General features: G+C 40.8%; 1 protein-coding gene across 1 annotated transcript in view; it reads right to left on the reverse strand.

The window, feature by feature from the left end:
* ATXR2 (histone-lysine N-methyltransferase ATXR2) overlaps positions 1 to 522 on the reverse strand; it is a 41,122-nt gene extending 40,600 nt beyond the window's left edge. Inside the window, exon 1 of the mRNA XM_039119777.3 lies at positions 285 to 522. Within this exon, the coding sequence (XP_038975705.3) occupies positions 285 to 371 (87 nt within the window). The 5' untranslated portion in view covers positions 372 to 522. The remainder of the gene's footprint in view (positions 1 to 284) is intronic.
* Positions 523 to 23,240: the final 22,718 nt, after the last annotated feature.

Raw genomic sequence — 23,240 nt, forward strand, 5'->3', positions numbered from 1 at the left:
TAAAATTCCATTCTCATATTTTACAAATTATGACCTATAATTCCAACATACTGAGTTACAAAATGCAAGACAGCTCATGCTTCATCAGCAATTAAAAGAAAAACAAGCAATACAGTATGCGCCCATCACCAAACACGCCACAAACCCAATGCTAGTCGAAAGCAAGAAACTGGTGCCAAAAGCATCTAATCGCTCTTTTTGTTGAGAGATTTTAACGTTTCAAAGTTTTCTCAAATAAGAGGAGAGAAGAAAATAACATAAATGGAGTTGAGATCGTTCGTTACCTGAATAGATTGAGGAGACGGAGGTGCCAAAAGCGCGGCGATTTGATCCGACAACTCTTTATCCAGAGGACACGGGCTGCTATCCATCGAGAGAAAGAGAGGAGGAGGAGGAGGAGGGTATTTTCTGGTTATGGGATTTTAAGATGCGGGTTGCGGGGAGGAGAGGGTTTTGTGGGTTTGGGGTTTTTCTTTAGGGTTGGGCTAAACTCCAGGTCGCCCAGGCAGAACTTGGTTTGGGCCTGTATACATGTAAACCATTGACCCATTTAATAAACAGGTTAACAGACTTTTGATCCCTAAATTTCATACTCTTAGAATAAAAATCCAGCACTTATCAGGCCATTTATTGTCCTCTCTCTCTCTCTACCCCTCCCCCACTCTCCTCTCCCTCTTCCCCACTCCGTTGCTCTCTTGTAGGCCACCTCCATTAGCCTACCCCTATCCACCACTGCCATTGTGGACCAGATCTCCATACTTTTGGAGACTATCATCCCTAAATTTCATACTCTTAGAATAAAAATCCAGCACTTTCCTCTCTCTCTCTCTACCCCTCCCCCACTCTCCTCTCCCTCTTCCCCACTCCGTTGCTCTCTTGTAGGCCACCTCCATTAGCCTACCCCTATCCACCACTGCCATTGTGGACCAGATCTCCATACTTTTGGAGTTCCTTTTAAATCTAGCACTTAATTGGATCTATCACCTCTACTACCTCCACCACCATGACCACTTTAAATCCTATCTCCTCCATTATCTCCGCCACCAATACCACCACCATCATCACCACATATCCACCATCTCATAGGTGAAATTTTCATTTTTCTATATATTTTTCTCTAATTCATGGATTGGGTGCATGTAGTATATTATTCATTGCTATTTGGAGCATGAGATGAAGATATTCCACTCCAAATGGATCTGAGAACCTGTTTTTTTGATAAAAATCTATTTGCATTGAGCCCAAAGTGTTATTGTTTTGGGAATTGTTGCTTGGATTTTAGTTTATAATAAAACCGCTGGATGGATGACAAACAACCCCGTATTGTGAATTTTCAACGTATACATTCAGCTTGGTGCTGCACCATTTCAGTTTTGATTGGTTATATTGTTTCTTTTTGATGTGGATGTCTTCTTTCCAGCCTTTTTCAATGGAACTAGGATTTAGGAATATTTTGTTTAATTGTGTGCACGCCTGTTTGGTCTGGGATTGAACATTGGAGGTTGGGAGTTTGGAATTTGAGGGAGTACATGGGGAAAGGGACCGATAGGATTTTGAGGCAAGGGATGTTTTTTTACAAGTGATATTTAGTATTGATGGAGATATTTGTATTGACACTTGTGATTGTAAATTATACGAATGTGGTTAAATGATCTGGGTTTTGTTTGCATTGTGTGCTTCTCGAAAATCTTAAAAGAATGAAGTTAACTCTTTTTTTGTGTGCGTGTGCGCGTCTTGCATGGAAAAAAAAGAGATTTGAGCACCATTACAGTCCTTGAAATATTGGTGATGAGCTGATTAATAACATTGATATTTATGAATAATTCACTAAAATGTTTGGATGAGTATGAATTTGGAAGACTCCCAATTCCCCTCAACTCAAGTTTGTCATGGAGGTTTTAGTTTGTTTCTTGGCCTAACTCCCAAGTTAATCTCACAACATCAACTAGTACTTGTCTGCAAGAATCACACGGTGTCCTTGTGTCGCATTGTGTTTAGTGAAAAGGATATGGTGAAAATTCTAAATGGTGAATTCGTTCCAAAATTATTAAGATTTTGTAAGGCCCAGCCTTTGAGCGAATTGGGCCTGATCCATTTGACTGGCCCAATTAAATTTGGTCCATAACCGAAAAAAATTCTTTAGGGCTTGTGGGCTGGCCTGGAGTCACCAGGCCCAGCCTGACCCATGACCAGCCCAGTTCCGTAGGCTTGTGGGCTAGCCCGAAGGGGGGCCAGGCCCAGCCCGACGGTGTCTGTGGCACGATGTAGCCCGATTTCTGGCGGAAAATAAGGCTTATCGAGGATAATCTGAGTTTGAATCAAATTCGGATATCTTGTCTATTTAATTCTCTTCCCCTTCTCTGATTTCTGTCATCAGAATCATCGGAAATCACCGCCGGATTCAAGTCTTGCTCTCCGAGTCTTCTCCTTGATTCCTCGTCGAAAATCTCGTCGGATCGTCGTCGGACTGAGGTAAGACCCGAGCCACCCTCCTTTCTTTTTCTTCTGATCATCTAGCCATCGATTTTCTTGAATTAGGCTGGAAAATCACCGAGCCTTCATCCAAAAATAGAGTACTCTATCCCAGCCTCTTTTCTTCTTGTTCATCGCCGTCGGCCGCTGAAAAAGAGTCGAGCTTTGCTATCGTCTAGGACCCCTAAGAGCAAGTAGCTGCCAGTTAGGGAGTTGGCCATAGTTTGTGCTGAGTGATCAATTATTTGATGGTCTTCTTCTCCCTCTTCCCTTCTTCGTGTCGGCCGACCATCATCACTGGTGGTGGCTGAAGGCCGCCATCGTTAGAGCCCGACCATCCTTAGCCGCGTCACCCCATTAAATGGGTAAGGCATGTTAATGTTATGATTATTTTAAAATATGTTATATGCCATGTTATGAAATCTGAAAATATATGATTGGGTAAACATTAAAAAACTATTTTATAAATATGCATTCTCAGCATGGCTATGATCTATTTTGTCCCGCCAATGGAGATTATTCATTGGCTCTGTCGACTTGTAATATATAAGAAACTGGTTTCGACACTGCGCCACCGATGATTAAAATAATAGTTTTTAGGACATCGTGCCCTCGTGATTAAGAATAGTGGTTTTTGATACTTTGTGCGATCCATGCCACTAGGTTATGTGGATATAGCCTGATTTCTGATTTTTGATTCCTGTTTCTGACATTTCTTGTGAAAACTATAGCATATTTCAAAAGAAATATGCATTATTCAAGAAATAATTTATTTTTCAAACAATATTTTATGCTTTTAACTAAAATATTTGGTATATTTTGACCCCACTTTGGGGTAATATGTTGCTTACTGGGCTAGTATAGCTCATTATTATATTTTTTTATGTTTCAGATCCAGATGCATGATTGCTCAGGACTTGGAGAGTGCGCTAGTTCTTTTGAGGATACTTTCAGTCATTGGAGTTTTAGTCAACCTGGTTAGAATATTTTATTTGATTTATGTTAGTAGTTAGCAATTGTTGACTTATGTCACTTTGGAACTATTATAAGAATCATTTGGATAAGTTCTTGATTAAATAAATATTTTTGAAATTATTATTGCTTTGATATGATCTATAGTCTTGCATGCTTGTATGGTTCGCTATACAAGTATACATCGTATATCATGCTTTGGGTTTAAGGTGCGCTCTAGGTTTGGGGCATGACAGATTTAGTCATATCAGAGCTCAGATTTAAAATCACTGAAGATTATGATAGAAATAGAGGTATTATGTCCTAAGTTTTAGGATCATTAAGATCCATCGAAAAGTTTGAGAGTTGGATAAAAATTTGGGAATGAGACAGATGTTTGTTTGCTTTGGTTGTTGGTACATTTTTGTATCTTATCTTAATCCTATTTGTGATGCTTATTTTAATCAGAATGCTACCTGATTGTGCTGGTAGCCAAGTGTGAATAAGTTGGTTGGGAGTTCTCTCGATGGATATTTTAGGTTATGATTAATTGGATTTTGACCAAAATTTAGTACATGAGGATTGATCATGGAATATTATTGTGCAATGTAATTATTTATTTATCAGTTAATTTGAAGATTCATTTTGATATGGGGGTATATTGTGATATTAATTATAGCTTGAAGTTAATTATTTTGGTGGCAAGTTAGGATCCATTCATAAGTAGTTGTTTAAGATTTGAGCTATGAAAGATTTTTATGATACCTAGTTGGAATATTTTTCGAGGTTTGAACATATATGTTGATTATGAATGAAACTCTTATGTAGAAGAAAAATATACTTCGGGATATTGTAAATAGGTCTATTTTCTTATTGAAGAATTAATTTTATTGGAGATTGTAAAATACTCATCTTGGTGGAATCATTAATAATTTTAATTATCATCTTTGGATCCAAATAATAGATCTTATTTTTATCTATTGGAGACTATGTGATGCATATGAAACTTCAATTCAAAGTTTGGATTTATAAGCTGATTTAGGATCTTTTGTCAATATAGTTGAGATTGCTTATGAAATCTAGATTTGCATGAAGAATTTGAATTTTTGAGGCTTACATGGTTATGATGGAAGATTTTTGACCAATGCTAAATATCTAGATAAAGAAAACTCTAAGAGAGATGACTGAGTCAGTTTTACTCATTTGTGTTGATTTAAAAAGCCTCCTAATTTGGAGAAGCATTAAGAAAATTCTTCTAGTTATTTTTTCTTGTAGGAGTTTGACTTGGAATCGTCTAGTTGAATTGATAAGAGAATTAAGATTCAATTCATTTTGAATTATAGTATATCATAGTTTTGAGTGTATCAGTTGACTCGAGGGTTAATTTAGATGGATGTGCTCGAGGTAAATTGAGGGACGAGAATCAAAGGTTTCTTTTCGGGCTTTACCTAGAAATTAAAATTTTGGATTTCTTTAATTCATAATACAAAGTAGTATTTTTTGATCAAAAGTTATTAGTGAATCCAAAGAATTTTGGTAGTTTGAATCAGAGTGCACAGCAAAAATATAGTGGGCTAAATTATTTTTCTAAGTTGGTCAGAAATATTATCTCTTTGATTCGGCAAGTTTTTAATAAAAAAAGACTTAATCTATTTCCTTGTGTAGTAAGATTTTCTTGACAAAAAAACAAAAATATTTTAAATTTTTTTGGATGTCGCTGCACTATCCTAAGTTCTCCAATTTTATGTCGTGCTAAAGAAATTCTTAGCATCTTAAGACTAAAATTAATATATCATCGATTTTTGATCTTGGATCTGGAATATATTGTTGTAAATCTCCTTCTTCCTAAATCTAAAGCTTGTACTATTTCAATTAATATCGACCCTCTATTGGATTGAAAGAGATTGAGGTTATCTATCGACCTTGATGAATATTAGCGGTGGATTGAAGTTGTTTATGATCTAATCTTGTGATAGATTGGTCAATGATGAGCAAAGTTAAGAGAAGTGTTGCCCAGATAGACAACCCAAGAGGGGGGGGTGAATTGGGTTTTAAAATAATTTTACAATTAAAACGTTTGAGGATGACTAATTAATACTTTTGCAAGATGATTAATTAGTTGCTATGTGCTGTGAGTGAAATGAGAGTGAGAGAGAGAGACACAAGCAATCACAAACACAATGTTTATAGTGGTTCGGAGTTAACCCTTGCTCCTACGTCCACTCCCCAAGTCTCACTTGGAAATTCACTATAACCCCTTGAATTACAGCCGGTTGTTTTACAAACTCACAACCCAACTTGTTGTTTTACGAGCTCACAACGAACTCGGTCGGTTTTTCCAGGCTCACCGACAAGAACCACCCCGATTGTTTTTTCGGGATCACAATCGAACCCTTACACGTTGGTTTTACCCTCGGCTCACCAACCAACCTCTACACTCTTGATTCAATCCCCTCATTGAAACAAGCAAAGACAAGATGGAAAGAACAAGGATAAACAGAAAAACAGAGCTTCTAAAAAACAGATATACAGCAATATAAACTAGAGAGAAGTTAAGAGCCCTCAAACACGTTTGAGTTTGAGTAGAGTAGGGCTTCTTGAACTGTGAGTCTCCTCTTGAATGTCTGGTCCACTTGAAGGCAGGAGGAGACTTCTTTAAATGCTGGGAAGAGGTAGCTGGATGGAGTTAATGGCGCTCTTCCTTCTTTTCTGTTGAAAACCAGTTGGCAGAGATAGGATGCTTGATTTCTTTGAGTGGAATAGTGCTTCTCTCCCTTGCTACAGTCCTCTGTGGCTATTTAAGCCATCCCCCACGGAAACTAGCCGTTAGACACCTTTTTCTGCCCGTTCTGCACACTCTGCACATCCTGACAATATGTCCGTTGGGGTCGGAGACGACTCGCGCGATCTGGAGTCGACTCGGCTGTAGCGGGAGTCGACTCATGCTTTTCTGGAGTCGGCTCGGCAACTGTTCCAGATTTGAATTAAAGTGACCTCCGCGACTGGGAGTCGACTCGACTTAACCCGGAGTCGACTCGCCAACTTCTGGAGCTGACTTGCCATTTTCGGAGTCGGCTCATCCCATGAAGTCCATGGAGCTAATTTTTCAACTTGGCCCACTCGAGTCGACTCGACAATCCTGGGAGTCGACTCGGCGCTCAGAGCCCGAACTCCCGATCTTCTGTCTTTTGGCTCGTCCAGTCTTGGAGTCGACTCGAACTGTTCCGGAGTCAACTCGGCTCTCAGTTTCCGAAACACAGCCTTCTGCCTTTTTGATGTAGCGCTGCCTTGGAGTCGACTCGAGCTGTCTGGGAGTCGACTCGGCTCCCAGAGACAATAATTCGGTCTTCTGTCTTTTTGGGGTCGCGCTGTCTCGGAGTCGACTCGCGCATTGCGGGAGTCGACTCGTGCATTGCGGGAGTCGACTCGGATCTCAGAGTCCGAAAACTGCTCTCTGACTTTTGCCTTGTGTACCACTGAGAGTCGACCTGCCAACCATCGGAGTCGACTCGCGTTCCATAGGAGTCGACTCGAATCCTAGTGTCGAAAATCGCTCTCTGACTTTTCTGTCTGTAACTCCTTGGAGTCGACTCATACTACTCCGGAGTCGACTCGGTAATCATCGGAGTCGACTCGCGCACTTCAGGAGTCGACTCGCTGACAGGTTTTGGTTGAGTCTTTCTGTTCGTCTGTCAGTTCTCAGTCGGAGTCGACTCGTAATGATCCGGAGTCGACTCGAGCCCGTGCCAGTGATTCTGATACGCTTGGAGTCGACTCGTAATATCCCGGAGTCGACTCGAGTCTCAGACTTTGGTTCAAACTGACTTCTTAACTTATCCAAAATATCTTGAACCAAGTCTAGAAACACTTAGACAAGATTTTCACTGAAACACTCAATTGAATTCATTAGTAAACAAAAGATATACTCAAATGCTTTGAGCTCATCAAAATCAAATAGGGTTTTAATCAATCACTCCACAATCTCCCCCTTTTTGATGATGACAAAACATTGAGTATATGTAAAGTGAATTGCTCAATAAACAAGGAAATGAAATCTATAAATGAATTCAAGTGTCTGGTTTTTTTAATTTATCCAAACTTGAAAGGTGTGAAACAATAAATTTTGGAGTTAAAGCTCCCCCTTTCATTTGGAATTATATAAGCCTTCATGTCATGCACTCAATTGTTTGGCTTATATATATTTAATGATTTGACTTTCTTAAAAATTCAGATTCTCCCCCTCAACATATGCATTCTACTTTGTTTTGATTGTCTGAATTTCCTTTTAATGCATTAAAGTTTTTGAACTGAAATTTTTGGTTTTTAGAGGAAAAATCTGTCAATTTGTTCTTGAGTAGGATTCAACTAATCTCCGAATATCCCTTGAATAGATTCTGGAGATTACTCCATTAGGAGCCCCAACAGAGAGATAATGAGCCTCGAGGTACCAAATCCACTAAGAACAAATTATGTTTTAATTTTTGATTTCTTTTATGTTGATTCCATTTACATATCTATTAAATATTTCTCCCCCTTTTTGTCATCGTATCAAAAAGGAAGTGAGTATAACACTCAATCATTTAGAGAGCAAATTGCACAAAATTGAAGAGAATATGTCTACTCATTGTATTGATGTGTATGTAAATACATTTGTGAATACAATAAGTAAAACAAAAAGAATACATGTCAAAATACAAAAAGATATCTAAGGCTTCCTCGAGGAGGATGCGGCTCCCCGGGGCATGCGCTCTGCAAGTAGTGTGACTGCATTGGTGACATGCTCGAGCTGTCGGATAATGGCCGAGGTGGCCCTGCTATGTGTCGTATCGAGCTCGGTCACCGACTGCTGAAGTGTGTCAAGCTTGGCGATGAGCACATTCGCCAAGCGCTCGGCCCCCTGGGTAGTGGTTCCCATGTCGTGTCGCATGTCATCGCGCATCTTTCGAGTGGTGCTCGTGACATCGCTCATACTGGAGAACTGGGCTTGAATCAAGCTCCTGACGTTGTAGATCTCTTCCCGCACATGGGCCGTCATCTCAGTCACGGCTGACAGGGAAGGGACCAACGCTGAAGAAGGTGCAGGAGAGGGAGCAGTCACTGTACCTCGGAGCTCCCTAAGCAGGTCGTCCCGGAGATCTCTAACTATCTCCTGCCGCAACTCCCGGAGCTGCTCAGGAGAGATCCGGACCTCCATGGGTTGAGTAGGTGGAGCTGAGGAGGAGGGTCCGGCAGAGGTGGTGGGAGCAGAGGTGGAGGGAAAGGTAGGATAGTCTGAGTCTGGGTCAGGACTGGGGGAATGTCTGGTGGTATGTGTGGAGGTGGATGATTTCCTAACCCAGGTTCCCTCGACCTTCCGAAACCCCATCCTGTGTAAGGTTTCCGGACGCATGCGATCTGTCCATCGCAGTGCGCGAGAGGGTTCCCCCTCAGGAATGGGAATCTTGGCCTCCCTAAACAGAAGAGTGAACATCATGCCATAGGGGAGGGTGAGCCTAGGTCTATCTAGTGGCTCACATAGGTATCTATACATCATCTTGGGAAAGTTGATTGGGGTGTCCTGGAGGATGTAGAACATAAGAGCTAGGTCTCTCTCAGATACAAAATCGAAGCGGCCAGTCTTCGGGAAGAGAGACCTAGAGATGATACTCAAGAGGAGCCGCATCTCAACTGAAAGTGAGCTAGCGGACACCTCATCTAAGGGAGACTGAGGTGGATGTCCTAGAATGGCCGTAAGGGCCTCAGTCCTATCCTCGGGGTGTGTGGGAGCCACCCCTACTTGTGGAAGATGGAAGACCTGAGCAATGATATCCTCCGAAATGAACAATGGGACACCGGCTACCGTGCCCTCGATACCCCCATCGCCCCTATGTACAGTACCGTAGAACTCCCTAACTAGGCCAGGGTATGTGGGGAGATCTAGGGAACAAAAATACTCTAAGCCCTGGGCCCGCAGTCTCTCTCCTATAGTAAAGCACTCCCGGGAGAGATAGTCGAAATCGACGTATCTCCCGGTGGAGACCGCCTTCCCGGCGCACGGCCTCGAGGGAACCTCCCTCGGCGGGGAACGAGCCGGAGGTTGTGGCCTCGCGGGATCGTTCCGAGCCTTGGAACGCCGCTCGGCACCGGTCGCGGGTTGGGGTCTCTTCCGGACAACGGCTTTACGAGGCATTTTGACCTAGGGAAGAGGAAGGAACCTAAAGAAGCGAGGAAGATGGACGGGAAAAACCTTAAGGTCGGCCGGAGACGCTCTAGGAGTCGGCTCTAGGGCTTGTGAACAGTGGCGGCGGTGAATAGAAGTGTTGAGTAAACGATGAAGTTAGGGTTAAAAAATCGAATTCCGACTGCGAGTCGACTCCTCTGAGTCGCGAGTCGACTCGACCTCGAGTCGACTCCAAAGTATGCGCGAGTCGACTCTTCTTATGCGCCTATTGACCTCGAGTCGACTCCCGACTGTATGCGAGTCGACTCCCCGTGACGAGCCGACTCTGAAACTTGCTCGAGTCGTCTCGAACTCTGGCACGCACCTAAAAATCATGCTATGTTCGTGCCGAATGAGGAAAAATCACTAAGTTATGATCTGATTTGATGATCATTGTAAAGAAACTCTAAATTAGCCACAATCTAATCATCAAAATCAATGAACTAGTGGAAAATACCACTAGGATGGATCAATCACTCCCAATCCCCTCCTAAGCACACTAAATCTCTCTTCACTTAAGGATTTTGTAAAAATGTCAGCTAATTGATCATCAGTGCAAATAAATTGAAGTGTCACATCACCATTCAGTACATGATCTCTTATGAAGTGATGTCTTATCTCAATATGTTTAGTTCTTGAATGCTGAATTGGATTTTTAGTTAGATTAATGGCACTTGTATTATCACAATTAATGGGAATTTTATCTTGTTTAATGCCATAATCTTCCAATTGTTGTTTGATCCACAAGATTTGAGCACAACAACTCCCGGCTGCAACATATTCAGCTTTAGCAGTAGATAATGCAACCGAGTTTTGTTTCTTGCTAAACCATGAGATTAAGTTTTCTCCTAGGAATTGACATGACCCGCTGGTGCTTTTTCTATCAAGTTTACATCCAGCAAAGTCTGAATCTGTGTATCCTATTAAGTTTAGGCTAGATTCTTTAGAATACCATAACCCTATATTCTTTGTTCCTATTAGGTATTTAAAGATTCTCTTGACTGCAATTAGATGAGATTCCTTAGGATTAGACTGATATCTAGCACACATGCAAATACTAAACATGATATCAGGTCTACTTGCAGTAAGATACAATAAAGATCCTATCATACCTCTATATAGTTTCTGATCTACAGATTTACCTGATTCATCTTGGTCTAATTTGCATGATGAGCTCATGGGGGTGCTGATTGACTTGTTCCCCTCCATATCAAACTTCTTAAGCATCTCCTTGATGTATTTAGCTTGATTGATGAAGATGCCTTCTTCAGATTGTTTGATTTGAAGCCCGAGAAAATAATTCAGCTCTCCCATCATGCTCATTTCAAATTCACTCTGCATCAAGTCAGCAAATTCTTCGCAGAGGCGATTGTTAGTAGCACCGAAAATAATATCATCAACATAAATCTGCACTAACAACATATCTTTGTTTTTCTTCTTTAGAAACAATGTTGTATCTACATTACCCCTAGAAAACTCATGTTCTAATAGGAATTTGCTAAGCCTCTCATACCATGCTCTAGGTGCTTGTTTCAAACCATAAAGTGCCTTGTTCAATTTATATACATGATTAGGGTATTGATGATTTTCAAAACCAGGAGGTTGTTCTACATATACCTCCTCATTAATATACCCATTTAAGAATGCACTTTTTACATCCATTTGAAATAATTTGAAGTCCTTAGAGCATGCAAATGCTAGTAAAAGTCTAATTGCCTCAAGTCTAGCTACAGGAGCAAAGGTTTCATCAAAATCTATACCTTCTTCTTGATTATAACCCTTTGCTACTAGTCTAGCCTTATTCCTTATTACAATTCCATTTTCATCAAGTTTATTTTTATAAATCCATTTGGTACCTATAATTGAATATTCAGTAGGTCTTTCAACTAGATTCCATACTTTGTTTCTAGTAAATTGGTTTAATTCTTCTTGCATTGCATTTATCCAATTTACATCTTTTTCAGCTTCTTCTATGTGTTTGGGCTCAAAATGTGAAACGAAAGCTAGATGATTGTTTAAGTTCCTAAGAGATGCTCTAGTCCTAACAGGTTGAGATGGATCATCTAGAATTAATTCCTTAGGATGCCCGTGAGCAAACCTCCAAGCCTTAGTCAGCCCATGATCCATAATAGCCTCTTGGCTTGATGATGCATTTCCAATTAATTTTTGATTATCATCTTGTAATGTCATCTCATCTATCTTCTCTTCAAGAATTTCACCATCATCATCAAAATTAACTCTCTTGCTAGAAGAGATATCACTAAAATCATCAAAAACAACATGTATGGATTCTTCTATAACTAGGGTTCTTTTATTAAAGATTCTGTTGGCAGCGACCCGCACCGGAACCCACTCACACCGGTACAACCACCAACGTCGGACAAGCAAAGAGAGAAGCAAACGGATAAGCACTCTCTCGCTCCCTCGACACCGGACTCAAGGATCACCGCTTCGCTTCCGCTACGAAGGGCAAAAGATTACCCCGTGGTATCAATAGGGTAAAACACTTGAGCACCGCAGCGGATTATCAAACCAAAAGAAGAAGAAATAGGAAGAAAATAGCAAAGCAAACACAAAGATGTAACGAGGTTCGGCTACAAGTAGCCTACTTCCTCCACCGCTCCAAATCTCAATTAGGATGAACAGATTACAGAGATAGCACACACCCGAACGATCACACGCGATCGCTCTACAAGAGATTCACACAGAATTCCCTTTGCACAAGAAGTAGGATCCCAATCCTCTTCTTCTCTAGAACCCTAGCCGCACAAAACAAGAGTCTCTCTCAAAAATTATCCTTGAATATCTCTCCTCCTAGGGCTCTCATGAGTCCTATATATAGTCTCAAGACCTTCAGATGATCATAGCCGTCGAAACGCCACCAAAAACACCAAAAAAAAATCGTCCGTACGATTTTTCGCGAGCCCGAGTCGACTCGGCTGTGGTTCGAGTCGACTCTGGCACGTCTGGACAAAACTGGCACGATCTAGAGTCGACTCGACTGTAGCTCGAGTCGACTCGACGATGCTTCGAGTCGACTCGACTGTATCTCGAGTCGACTCTGACAGTCGAGACAGAAACATGGTTTTCTCGGTCTTCTGGCCTTTCTCCTCCCGGGTCGACTCGACTGTTCCCGAGTCGACTCGACTGTTCCCGAGTCGACTCGACTGTAGCTCGAGTCGACTCCGACAGTCCGCCAGACAGAATTATGCAGAATTGATTCTCCTTCAATTCTCTTCATCACCAATGGTCTCCACATACCCCAACAGATTCTATAAGCTTTACTAGTTGTGGAGTACCCCAAGAATATACCCTCATCAGATTTAGAGTCAAATTTTCCTAGATTATCTTTCCCATTATTATGAACAAAACACCTACATCCAAAAATATGAAAATAGTTCACTTTTGGTTTTCTGTTTTTCCAAAGTTCATAAGGTGTTTTCTTTATGATGGGTCTTAATAAAACTCTATTTAATATATGACAAGAAGTATTGACGGCTTCTCCCCAAAAGTACTTAGGGAGGTTACTTTCACACAACATAATTCTAGCCATTTCCTCTAGAGTTCTATTTTTCCTCTCCACAACTCCATTTTGTTGTGGTGTCCTAGGTGCAGAAAAATTGTGTGTTATCCCCTTTTTACTACAAAACTCATCAAATAAATAATTTTCAAATTCGGTACCATGGTCACTTCTAATAGCTATTACTGAAGTATCTCTAGCATTTGTTACTTCTTTATGAAATTTTTTGAAAATTGAAAATGCTTGATCCTTATGGCCTAAGAACATGACCCAAGTATATCTAGAATAATCATCTACGATAACTAGACCATATTTATTTCCACCTAGACTTGTGGTTCTAGTTGGTCCGAATAGGTCCATGTGTAGTAGTTCTAGAGGTCTAGAGGTAGAGACACAATTTATAGATTTAAAGAAGTTCCTTGATTGTTTGCCAAATTGACATGCTTCACATATTTTATTCTTTTCAAACTTTAATTTTGGCAAACCTATCACAGAATCTCTTTTAACTAGTTTAGATATGGTGTCCATGCTTGCATGACCTAACTTACGGTGCCATAACCAACTAGCATCATTATCCTTAGTTTCATTAACAACTAAACATGGGTTGTGTTTGGCAAGATCCTGAAGGTCTACAACATACACATTTCCACGTCTTATTCTTTTAAAAACTAAACTATTGTCATTTGGGTTTGTTATGATGCATAGTGATGGTTTAAACATAACATTATAACCTCTATCACATAATTGACTAATGCTTAATAAATTATGCTTAAGACCATCAACATATCGAACATTATCAATAAAAGTTGAAGGGGTAATTTGTACTTTACCTATACCAATGATGTGACCTTGGTTATTGTCTCCAAAAGTCACAACACCTCCCTTCTTAGCTTCAAGGGTGAAGAATTGATCCTTGTCACCCGTCATGTGTCTTGAGCAGCCACTATCCAAGTACCAACAATTTTTGTCGACCTTGGCTGCAAGACACTCCTACACAAGTAAATCATATAATCTTAGGTACCCAAGTTTTCTTGGGTCCTTCATGGTTAGTAATGTTGGTTCCTTTTGGAACCCAAACCCTCTTAATTTTTCTTTTAGTTTTCCCTTTCCTATAATTACACACATTTGCTTTATGTCCTAAAGTTCCACAACAAAAGCAGGTTATTTTCTTAGTTTTACTTTTCCCTGCTTTAACAAAGAAGTTACTAAGAAGTTTTTGCTTATGTTTAGGTTTATACCCTAAATCCGCTCTATTGAATACCGCTCGTTGACTATTAAGTATCATATTCAATTTTTCAGAACTATATGTAAATTTTTCAACCAAGGGTTTGTATTTTTCAAGTTCTTTAGTTAGTGTTTGTTTTTCTGCTTTTAGATCATTTAGTTCTTTTGTGAGACTCTCATTTATATGTTTATTGTTTTTAGGTTCTAATGTTTCTTTGTTCAGCCTTTCATTTTCTTTAGTTAAGGTATTATTCTTTTGTATCAAGATTTGGTTGCTTGTTTTAAGTTCTGCATTTTCTTTGATAAGAACATCTTTATCCTTAACTAATGAATCATACTTACGGAGAGGAGTTTGGTTAGTTACTTTTAGTTCTTTGTTTTTAACGTTTATTGTTTTGTATTCATCCATTAATTCATTGAAAGCATCATATAATTCATCGAAAGTAAAATCTAAATGTGGTGCGGATGTTACCTCATTTTCATTGGCCATGAAGCAGAAATTGGCCTTTTCTCCTTGTTCCTCATCCGATGATGATGATGATGTGTCGGAGTCCGATAGGGTGGTGACAAGGGCTTTCTTCTTCTTGTACTTGCTCCCCTTCTTCAGTAAAGGACACTCAGCTCTGATGTGTCCCGGTTTCTTGCACTCATAACATCCAATCCCCTCATTTTCCCTTTTCTTACCTTTATCCTTTCGATAGAAATTTGAGGGGCCTCTCCTTTGATGAAAGGACTTCTTTTGGTTGATGAATCTTCTGAACTTACGTACGAGAAGAGCCTCATCATCCTCTCCCTCGTGATCTTCTTCTTCACTGCTGCTACTGCAAGACAAGTCTTTGTTAGATGATGTAGATTTGAGAGCTATTACCTTTTTCTTATGGGAGGACTCTTCTTCGCTGTGTTGCTTCATTGTTAGCTCGTGCGTCATTAGGGATCCAAGAAGCTCCTCAAGTGGTAGCTTGTTCAAGTCCTTGGCTTCTTGGATTGCCGTCACCTTGGCTTCCCATGACCTTGGTAGACAGCGAAGAATCTTCCTGACAAGATCACTGTTAGTATAGTTTTTGCCAAGGCTTTTTAGGCCATTGACAATGTCAGTAAATCTAGTAAACATGCAAGTGATTGTTTCATTAGAATCCATCTTAAATAGTTCATACTTATGAACCAATATGTTTATTTTGGATTCTTTGACTTGATTCGTGCCCTCATGGGTCACTTCAAGTCTATCCCAAATCTCTTTTGCAGAATTGCAAGTAGAGACTCTATTGAATTCATTCCTATCTAATGCACAGTAAAGCACATTCATTGCTTTGGAATTGAGTTGTGCCTTTCTCATGTCATGGTCATCCCAATCCTTTTCGAGTTTGGGTACAGTGACACCCTCTACATAGATGGATGGGATGTATGGTCCATTTACTACAATGGTTCACATCTCATAGTCTTGGGCTTGGATAAATATTCTCATCCTAGCCATCCAATATGAGTAGTCGGATCCATTAAAGAATGGGGGTCTTTGGGTGGACTGACCCTCAATGTGGGAAGATCCAAATGGGGTTGTCATTTTGATCTTTTACTCTTAGGGTAGAAGAGTTTAGGCTCTGATACCACTTGTTGCCCAGATAGACAACCCAAGAGGGGGGGTGAATTGGGTTTTAAAATAATTTTGCAATTAAAATGTTTGAGGATGACTAATTAATACTTTTGCAAGATGATTAATTAGTTGCTATGTGCTGTGAGTGAAATGAGAGTGAGAGAGAGAGACACAAGCAATCACAAACACAATGTTTATAGTGGTTCGGAGCTAACCCTTGCTCCTACGTCCAGTCCCCAAGTCTCACTTGGGAATTCACTATAACCCCTTGGATTACAGCCGGTTGTTTTACAAGCTCACAACCCAACTTGTTGTTTTACGAGCTCACAACGAACTCGGTCGGTTTTTCCAAGCTCACCGACTAGAACCACCCCGATTGTTTTTCCGGGATCACAATCGAACCCTTACACGTTGGTTTTACCCTCGGCTCACCAACCAACCTCTAGACTCTTGATTCAATCCCCTGATTGAAACAAGCAAAGACAAGATGGAAAGAACAAGGACAAATAGAAAAATAGAGCTTCTAAAAAATAGATATACCGCAATATAAACTAGAGAGAAGTTAAGAGCCCTCAAACACGTTTGAGTTGGAGTAGAGTAGGGCTTCTTGAACTGTGAGTCTCCTCTTGAATGTCTGGTCCACTTGAAGGCAGGAGGAGACTTCTTTAAATGCTGGGAAGAGGTAGCTGGATGGAGTTAATGGCGCTCTTCCTTCTTTTCTGTTGAAAACCAGTTGGCAGAGATAGGATGCTTGATTTCTTTGAGTGGAATAGTGCTTCTCTCCCTTGCTACAGTCCTCTGTGGCTATTTAAGCCATCCCCCATGGAAACTAGCCGTTAGACACCTTTTTCTGCCCGTTCTGCACACTCTGCACATCCTGACAATATGTCCGTTGGGGTCGGAGTCGACTCGCGCGATCTGGAGTCGACTCATGTTTTTCTGGAGTCGGCTCGGCAACTGTTCCGGATTTGAATTAAAGTGACCTCCGCGACTGGGAGTCGACTCGACTTAACCCGGAGTCGACTCGCCAACTTCTGGAGCTGACTTGCCATTTTCGGAGTCGGCTCATCCCATGAAGTCCATGGAGCTAATTTTTCAACTTGGCCCACTCGAGTCGACTCGACAATCCTGGGAGTCGACTCGGCGCTCAGAGCCCGAACTCCCGATCCTCTGTCTTTTGGCTCGTCCAGTCTTGGAGTCGACTCGAACTGTTCCGGAGTCGACTCGGCTCTCAGTTTCCGAAACACAGCCTTCTGCCTTTTTGATGTAGCGCTGCCTTGGAGTCGACTCGAGCTGTCTGGGAGTCGACTCGGCTCCCAGAGACAATAATTCGATCTTCTGTCTTTTTGGGGTCGCGCTGTCTCGGAGTCGACTCGCGCATTGCGGGAGTCGACTCGGATCTCAGAGTCCGAAAACTGCTCTCTACTTTTGCCTTGTGTACCACTGAGAGTCGACCTGCCAACCATCGGAGTCGACTCGCGTTCCACAGGAGTCGACTCGAATCTCAGGGTCGAAAATCGCTCTCTGACTTTTCTGTCTGTAACTCCTTGGAGTCGACTCATACTACTCCGGAGTCGACTCGGTAATCATCGGAGTCGACTCGCGCACTTCAGGAGTCGACTCGCTGACAGGTTTTGAGTTGAGTCTTTCTGTTCGTCTGTCAGTTCTCAGTCGGAGTCGACTCGTAATGATCCGGAGTCGACTCGAGCCCGTGCCAGTGATTCTGATACGCTTGGAGTCGACTCGTAATATCCCGGAGTCGACTCGAGTTTCAGACTTTGGTTCAAACTGACTTCTTAACTTATCCAAAATATCTTGAACCAAGTCTAGAAACACTTAGACAAGATTTTCACTGAAACACTCAATTGAATTCATTAGTAAACAAAAGATATACTCAAATGCTTTGAGCTCATCAAAATCAAATAGGGTTTTAATTAATCACTCCACAAGAAGAAAGAGGATTGTACCTATTTCTGTTAAGCCGATTCTGATTTCTCTGTGAAATTAATCAAGAGCAATTAATTTCTTGAGCAAAGAATTATGGCATTTAAGTCTAAGATTGGAAGCCTAGTCTTCTTTCGAAAGAGATCAAAAGAACCTGCCATGTATCATAGATGGAAAGGATCAAATTTTGAGATGCCGTGATTTTTTTCAAAATCTTGTGAGCTTGCATTTTGAGAGAGAGACTGTTTAGGAGCTCGAGGACGATTTGATGGCTGCATACTTTTAAAGTTTGAGGCTTAAGAAGTTATTTTAAGGAGGGGGAATGTAAGACCCAACTCTTTGACGAATTGGGCCTGGTCCATTTGATTGGCTCAATTAAATCTGGGCCTTAACCGGAAAAAAAAGATTTAGGGCTCGTGGGCTAGCTCAGAGTGGCCAGGCCTAGCCCGACCCATGACCAACCTAGTTTCATGAGCTAGTGGGGCAGCCCAAAGGGGGGCCAGGCCCAACCTGATTGTGCATGTGGCATGATGAAGCAGAGAAGAAGATTCCGAGACGAGTCTTCTTCCTCCCTAATTTCTGGTGGAAAAGAAGGCTTCCTAAGGGTAATCTGAGTTCGAATCGAACTCGGATATCTTGCCTATTTAATTCCTTTCCCCTCCTATAATTTTCGCCACCAGAATCATCAAAAATCATCGTCGAGTTCTTCGATGGAGTTTTCTCCACGATCATTCGAGTAAGTTTCGTAAATCTTTATTACATTGCTTTCCTCGGGGACTAATTCTCCCTCTTTTTTTCAGCATGCCTCAAGGTTGGCTGCATGCATGAGAGGATCAAGATAATCTCGAGGAGCATCTCGAAGTATAAGGTGAGGGCGGAGACTGCCGAGGAGCACAATTGTCTAGCCGAGACGGGGGTGGAGCTGCCAAGGAGTAGACTCGAAAAGCCAAAATGAGGGTGAAAGTGGCCAAGGAGTGGGCCCATCAGGCCAAACTGAGGGCGAAGGCAACCTAAGATATAGTTGAGTCAGCAGAAGCCCATGCTTCGGCCATGTGGATCTAGGCCATGATCATAGATAGGCAACTATCCACGACCAGGGAGGTCTATCGTGTTGTCGAGCAGAAGGCCGTAGAGCTCTCTGAGAAGCTAGTCCAAGCCGAGCGGAAGGCTTCCAAGGCCAAAGAGGAGGCCATTCGTACTGAGGAGAGGGTTGCGGAGGCAGACCAATCTATTATTATCGAATCTGGACCGAGGTGAGAGTGCAGCTCGGACGACCCTAAGGTCGGCTGGAGGCGGGTTAAGCAAGCCGGTTGACACTTCGGGTGTTGGGTTCCTTCGGAGATGGCTTATAAAAAATCCGCTTGCTGAAGAGTTTCTGATAGGAGACCCTCTACTGTCTAAGTCAGAATAAGAAGGAAACAACGTAGGAGGAAGAGAATTTTAATGGAGCGTGATCTTTATGAATAATGTTCCATATGTACTTAAGGTCCCCCGAGCTATCTCTTTATATAGAGGAGTCTACTTTGTCGCTACCTGGTCTGATGTGGCATGCAATGATGGCCAGAAAATGGCCGATAGCACAGCTGAGGCATGGGTGCCAATCCGCGTGGACAGCCAGCAGTGCTGGTGGGGTGCCGACTGCAGCGTTGCCATGACTGCAGGCTACCAGAATTGTTGGTTATTGGGACTGTCAGTTCTTGTCGACACGTGCTGATTATTCTCCGGTTGCTGGTTCCTTGGCTGATCGGCTCTTTGGCTGGGGCCGAGGCAGCTCACTTCAGTTGGTTAGCTGCTTGGCTAGGGCCAAGGTTTTCTCCTCGGTCTACGTCCGACATAAAAGGGATAGGTTTGGTCTGAGGTCAAGGTGTCCAATATTTTTTCCAACATATCTGATAATGTATCCTTAAATGCTTTAACCTTACACATCTTTTTGAAATTCCCATGCATGCTCCTTGCACAAAAACAGTGATTCGCATCTTGATTGCTTCAAGGGTCTCAATTAAACCCCATATGAAGAATAAATAGCATATTTAATAATTAAGTTTGATACAATATAAAATATTGTGAACATTCCAAAAATAGCAGTAAAATCCTTACTTAAATTACCTTATGCTTGTCCGACATGAAAGTCCATCCTTTCTCTGCTACTAATTAACCCAAAGTCTTCTAATGGGCTTGTAACCAATGTCCTTAATGAGGCTAGTAAGGAAGTCAGTCCAACGGTCCTTGATTTTATATTCAATAACATCCCAAGCTATGGGGAATATGTCATCATTGTTATCCCTTCCAATGACTACTAGTAGCTACCATTCCTGATCCTTTAAGATAACATCCATCAACACCAAAATCTGCATCCAGACAAAAGCCCATGTTACATGCATCAGAACACACATACAGTCTCTAAAACAAAGGCTTCATAGTCTTCATAAGCCTGTCCACTTTTATGATAGTGATACTGCTAGGTTTGTCTTCCCGAGCACTACATAATAGTCTCACAATTTGAAATATTTTCCTCTTTGGCGTCCCTAAATGGCATGCAAGGCCTTTCTCTTTTCCCTATAGATTTGTACCTTTAAGATCTCAAATTTAGCATCCCTTTTCACCCTTGTCATGAAACCCTTGATACTCCACTTCACATCACTCAGGTAACATTTTCTATGTAAGCATGTGATAATTAAATTGCCTAGAGTTGATTCATAAAATGCCCAACACAATTGTGTTTAGGCTGAAATATTTTTATCCAGAACATTTCAAGTTTGCATGGGAGGGGCATGTATCCTCCATCCATATCCCTTCTTATGAATAGTTGTCACCCTTGTTATTTCATTATCCTTATATATAAAATCAAAGATTGTTCAATTGAATACTTGCCTCAGTGCTTTCCTGAACATTGCAACAGAAGTGCATACCATTCCAACTTTCAGCTCCATAGGCTTCTTGAAGTTTGAGGGATAATTGAAGTAAGGATATTTCACCTTCTCTACCCCTTCCTCATTAGCATTTGAGCCATCTAGACTACTAAATTCATCACTCTATCCAGTTCTGTCTCCTTTCCAATTGACTCAACTTCTTCAATGTCAATCCCTCTGGCTTGGTTTACAGTTTCCTCAACCCAGCTTCTTAATTCACTCTGAACAATAGCTTCATCAATGTACTGCTAAAAAATATCATCCTCCTCCTCATCATGCTCCAAAATATCGTCATCCTCTTCATCAGTCAGTGAAGCCACTCAAATTTGAACTACCACTAGTATCACTACCACCATAATCTTCACCTTCTTCATGCCCTCCTGATTCTGTTTCCATAGAGCTCTTCCTGTGCCTTTCTTCCTCCTTTACCTCCTCCTTCATACTCCTATATAGTTAGATTAGATCTCCTTATCTCAAAACTTTTTTTCCCCTTTCCTAATTGATCACCCTCTTGTACTTGTTTGCTCAACAATGACATCAGGCCCCTAACCCGCTTCCAATGCTTTCTTCCCTTGGTCTTCTTGACACCATTACGTGCTACACCTTTATTAGGCTAAATCATTTCAATGAACTCTTGAATAAGCTCACCATCCATACCATCTTCAATGGGACTGCAAGTGCCTCTACTTGGTGACATAGCTCCACATCATCCACCCCTATGCTTTATATAGATTGTTACACTGACCATTCCCATAACCTTCATATCATTTAACATCTTAATTACATCCCTGTCATCATTTAAGGTTTGCAATTCCTCTTCGAATACCTTCCTTAGCTCTAAGTAGCAGAATTGCATCTAGTTGCTATACCCCAAATCATTGCTGACCATTTCTACCTTAATTAAGCTCATCTCATCTACTACAAAACCACCACTGTGGTGCATTGTGGACAGGAATATAATGGAGCCTCCATGATATAACCGCAGAGTAAAAAGGTAATTGACCATCTTATATTGCTACCAGTGCAAAATTTGAAATAGGGTACACAAAACCATATGTTAGCTTCGCATTATCACTAAATAATAACCTACTTAACAGAAAAATAGAGACCGCATTACATTATCACTAAGCATGATTCGATAAACTACTTTCTGAGGATAGAATAATCAAGGAATCACTAAACAACAAAGAGAAGAGTATTTCTGCCTATCGAATAATAACAAAGGAATTAGCAAAACAATAGTCAGAGACCACATCTATAATCACAACAAGAACCATAGGCACAACACACAAAGTATTTCAATTGCAAGTTAACCACAGCCCAAGGCATGCAGACAACACATGGTCTAAAATAGTATGACAAAGAAGAGCACATCACAATATACATCGTAAACATAATCTCGAAAAAAAATGGTACCCCATAAACAACAATGCAAGCTTGATGAGAATATTATAACATATCTATTCTACATCATTAAACAAGAGAAAAATATTATAAAAGATCTTTTATCTATATAAAAACAAACATTATCTAATCCATATTAGTTATCTCTTTTATCCCTTTTTTTTTTGAACTTTTATGTTATTTTATTTCTATTGTGCATTACATGTGTATGTTGCTACTAAATCCTTAAATTGGACCTAGTATAGGCTAATCTACTGATAATCCTAGGATAAATAGCATAGACAAGAAACACATATCCTCACAACCAACATTCTAAGCATAATTGGGAAAAGAAGGCATATTATTAAATCAAAGCCTTAAGACAAGCAAGAACTACATTATGTGAGGGTTGGTGCATTAGATTGAAAGGAGAAACAACATTTTAGGCAAAAAGAGCACTTGCCTTTTATTGGACAGGCCAGTGATCTAGAAAATGGCTGTCTAGGGCTCAAGCATAGAAATCATTGCTTGTTGGAAGATTTCCAAGTTCCTATTCCAACAAATTTTCCTTTGATTAGGTCCCTTTTGGCATCAATTTAGGACTTAGGTAGGGTAGGGAGGAATATTGAGAACCCTTTTGTTTCATCTTGACTCTTGACATTATTAACTGTTTTATGAAAAAATAAGGGCATTTTAGTCCTTTTGCGTCATTAATATTGTGAGGCTATAGATGATGATTGGATCACATTGCAATTGAAAAAAAATATCTTCATGGTGTTAATTGAAAGTTTTGGGGGCAAAGTGTTTTTCACTAAAAGTTAGAGGAGTCAAAATGTATATTTCCATTTTTGGTATATCAAAATAGACCTCATGTAGACCTATTCAAAATTAGCTTTGTACAGTTTAACCCTAATTGGCCTAGCTCATCCAATTTTTATTAGGTTTTAATTGAGATTTTTGGTCAAATCAATTGTGCCAATTTGACATTGAGCCAAAGCCGAGCTTGCTACTTCTTAAAATTAGTCTGATTAGGAATATCAAACTTTTATG

Source organism: Phoenix dactylifera, chromosome 8, assembly GCF_051530095.1.
Source record: "Phoenix dactylifera cultivar Ajwa chromosome 8, Ajwa_hap1_PhDact_Kaust_v1.1, whole genome shotgun sequence".
NCBI lineage: Eukaryota > Viridiplantae > Streptophyta > Magnoliopsida > Arecales > Arecaceae > Phoenix > Phoenix dactylifera.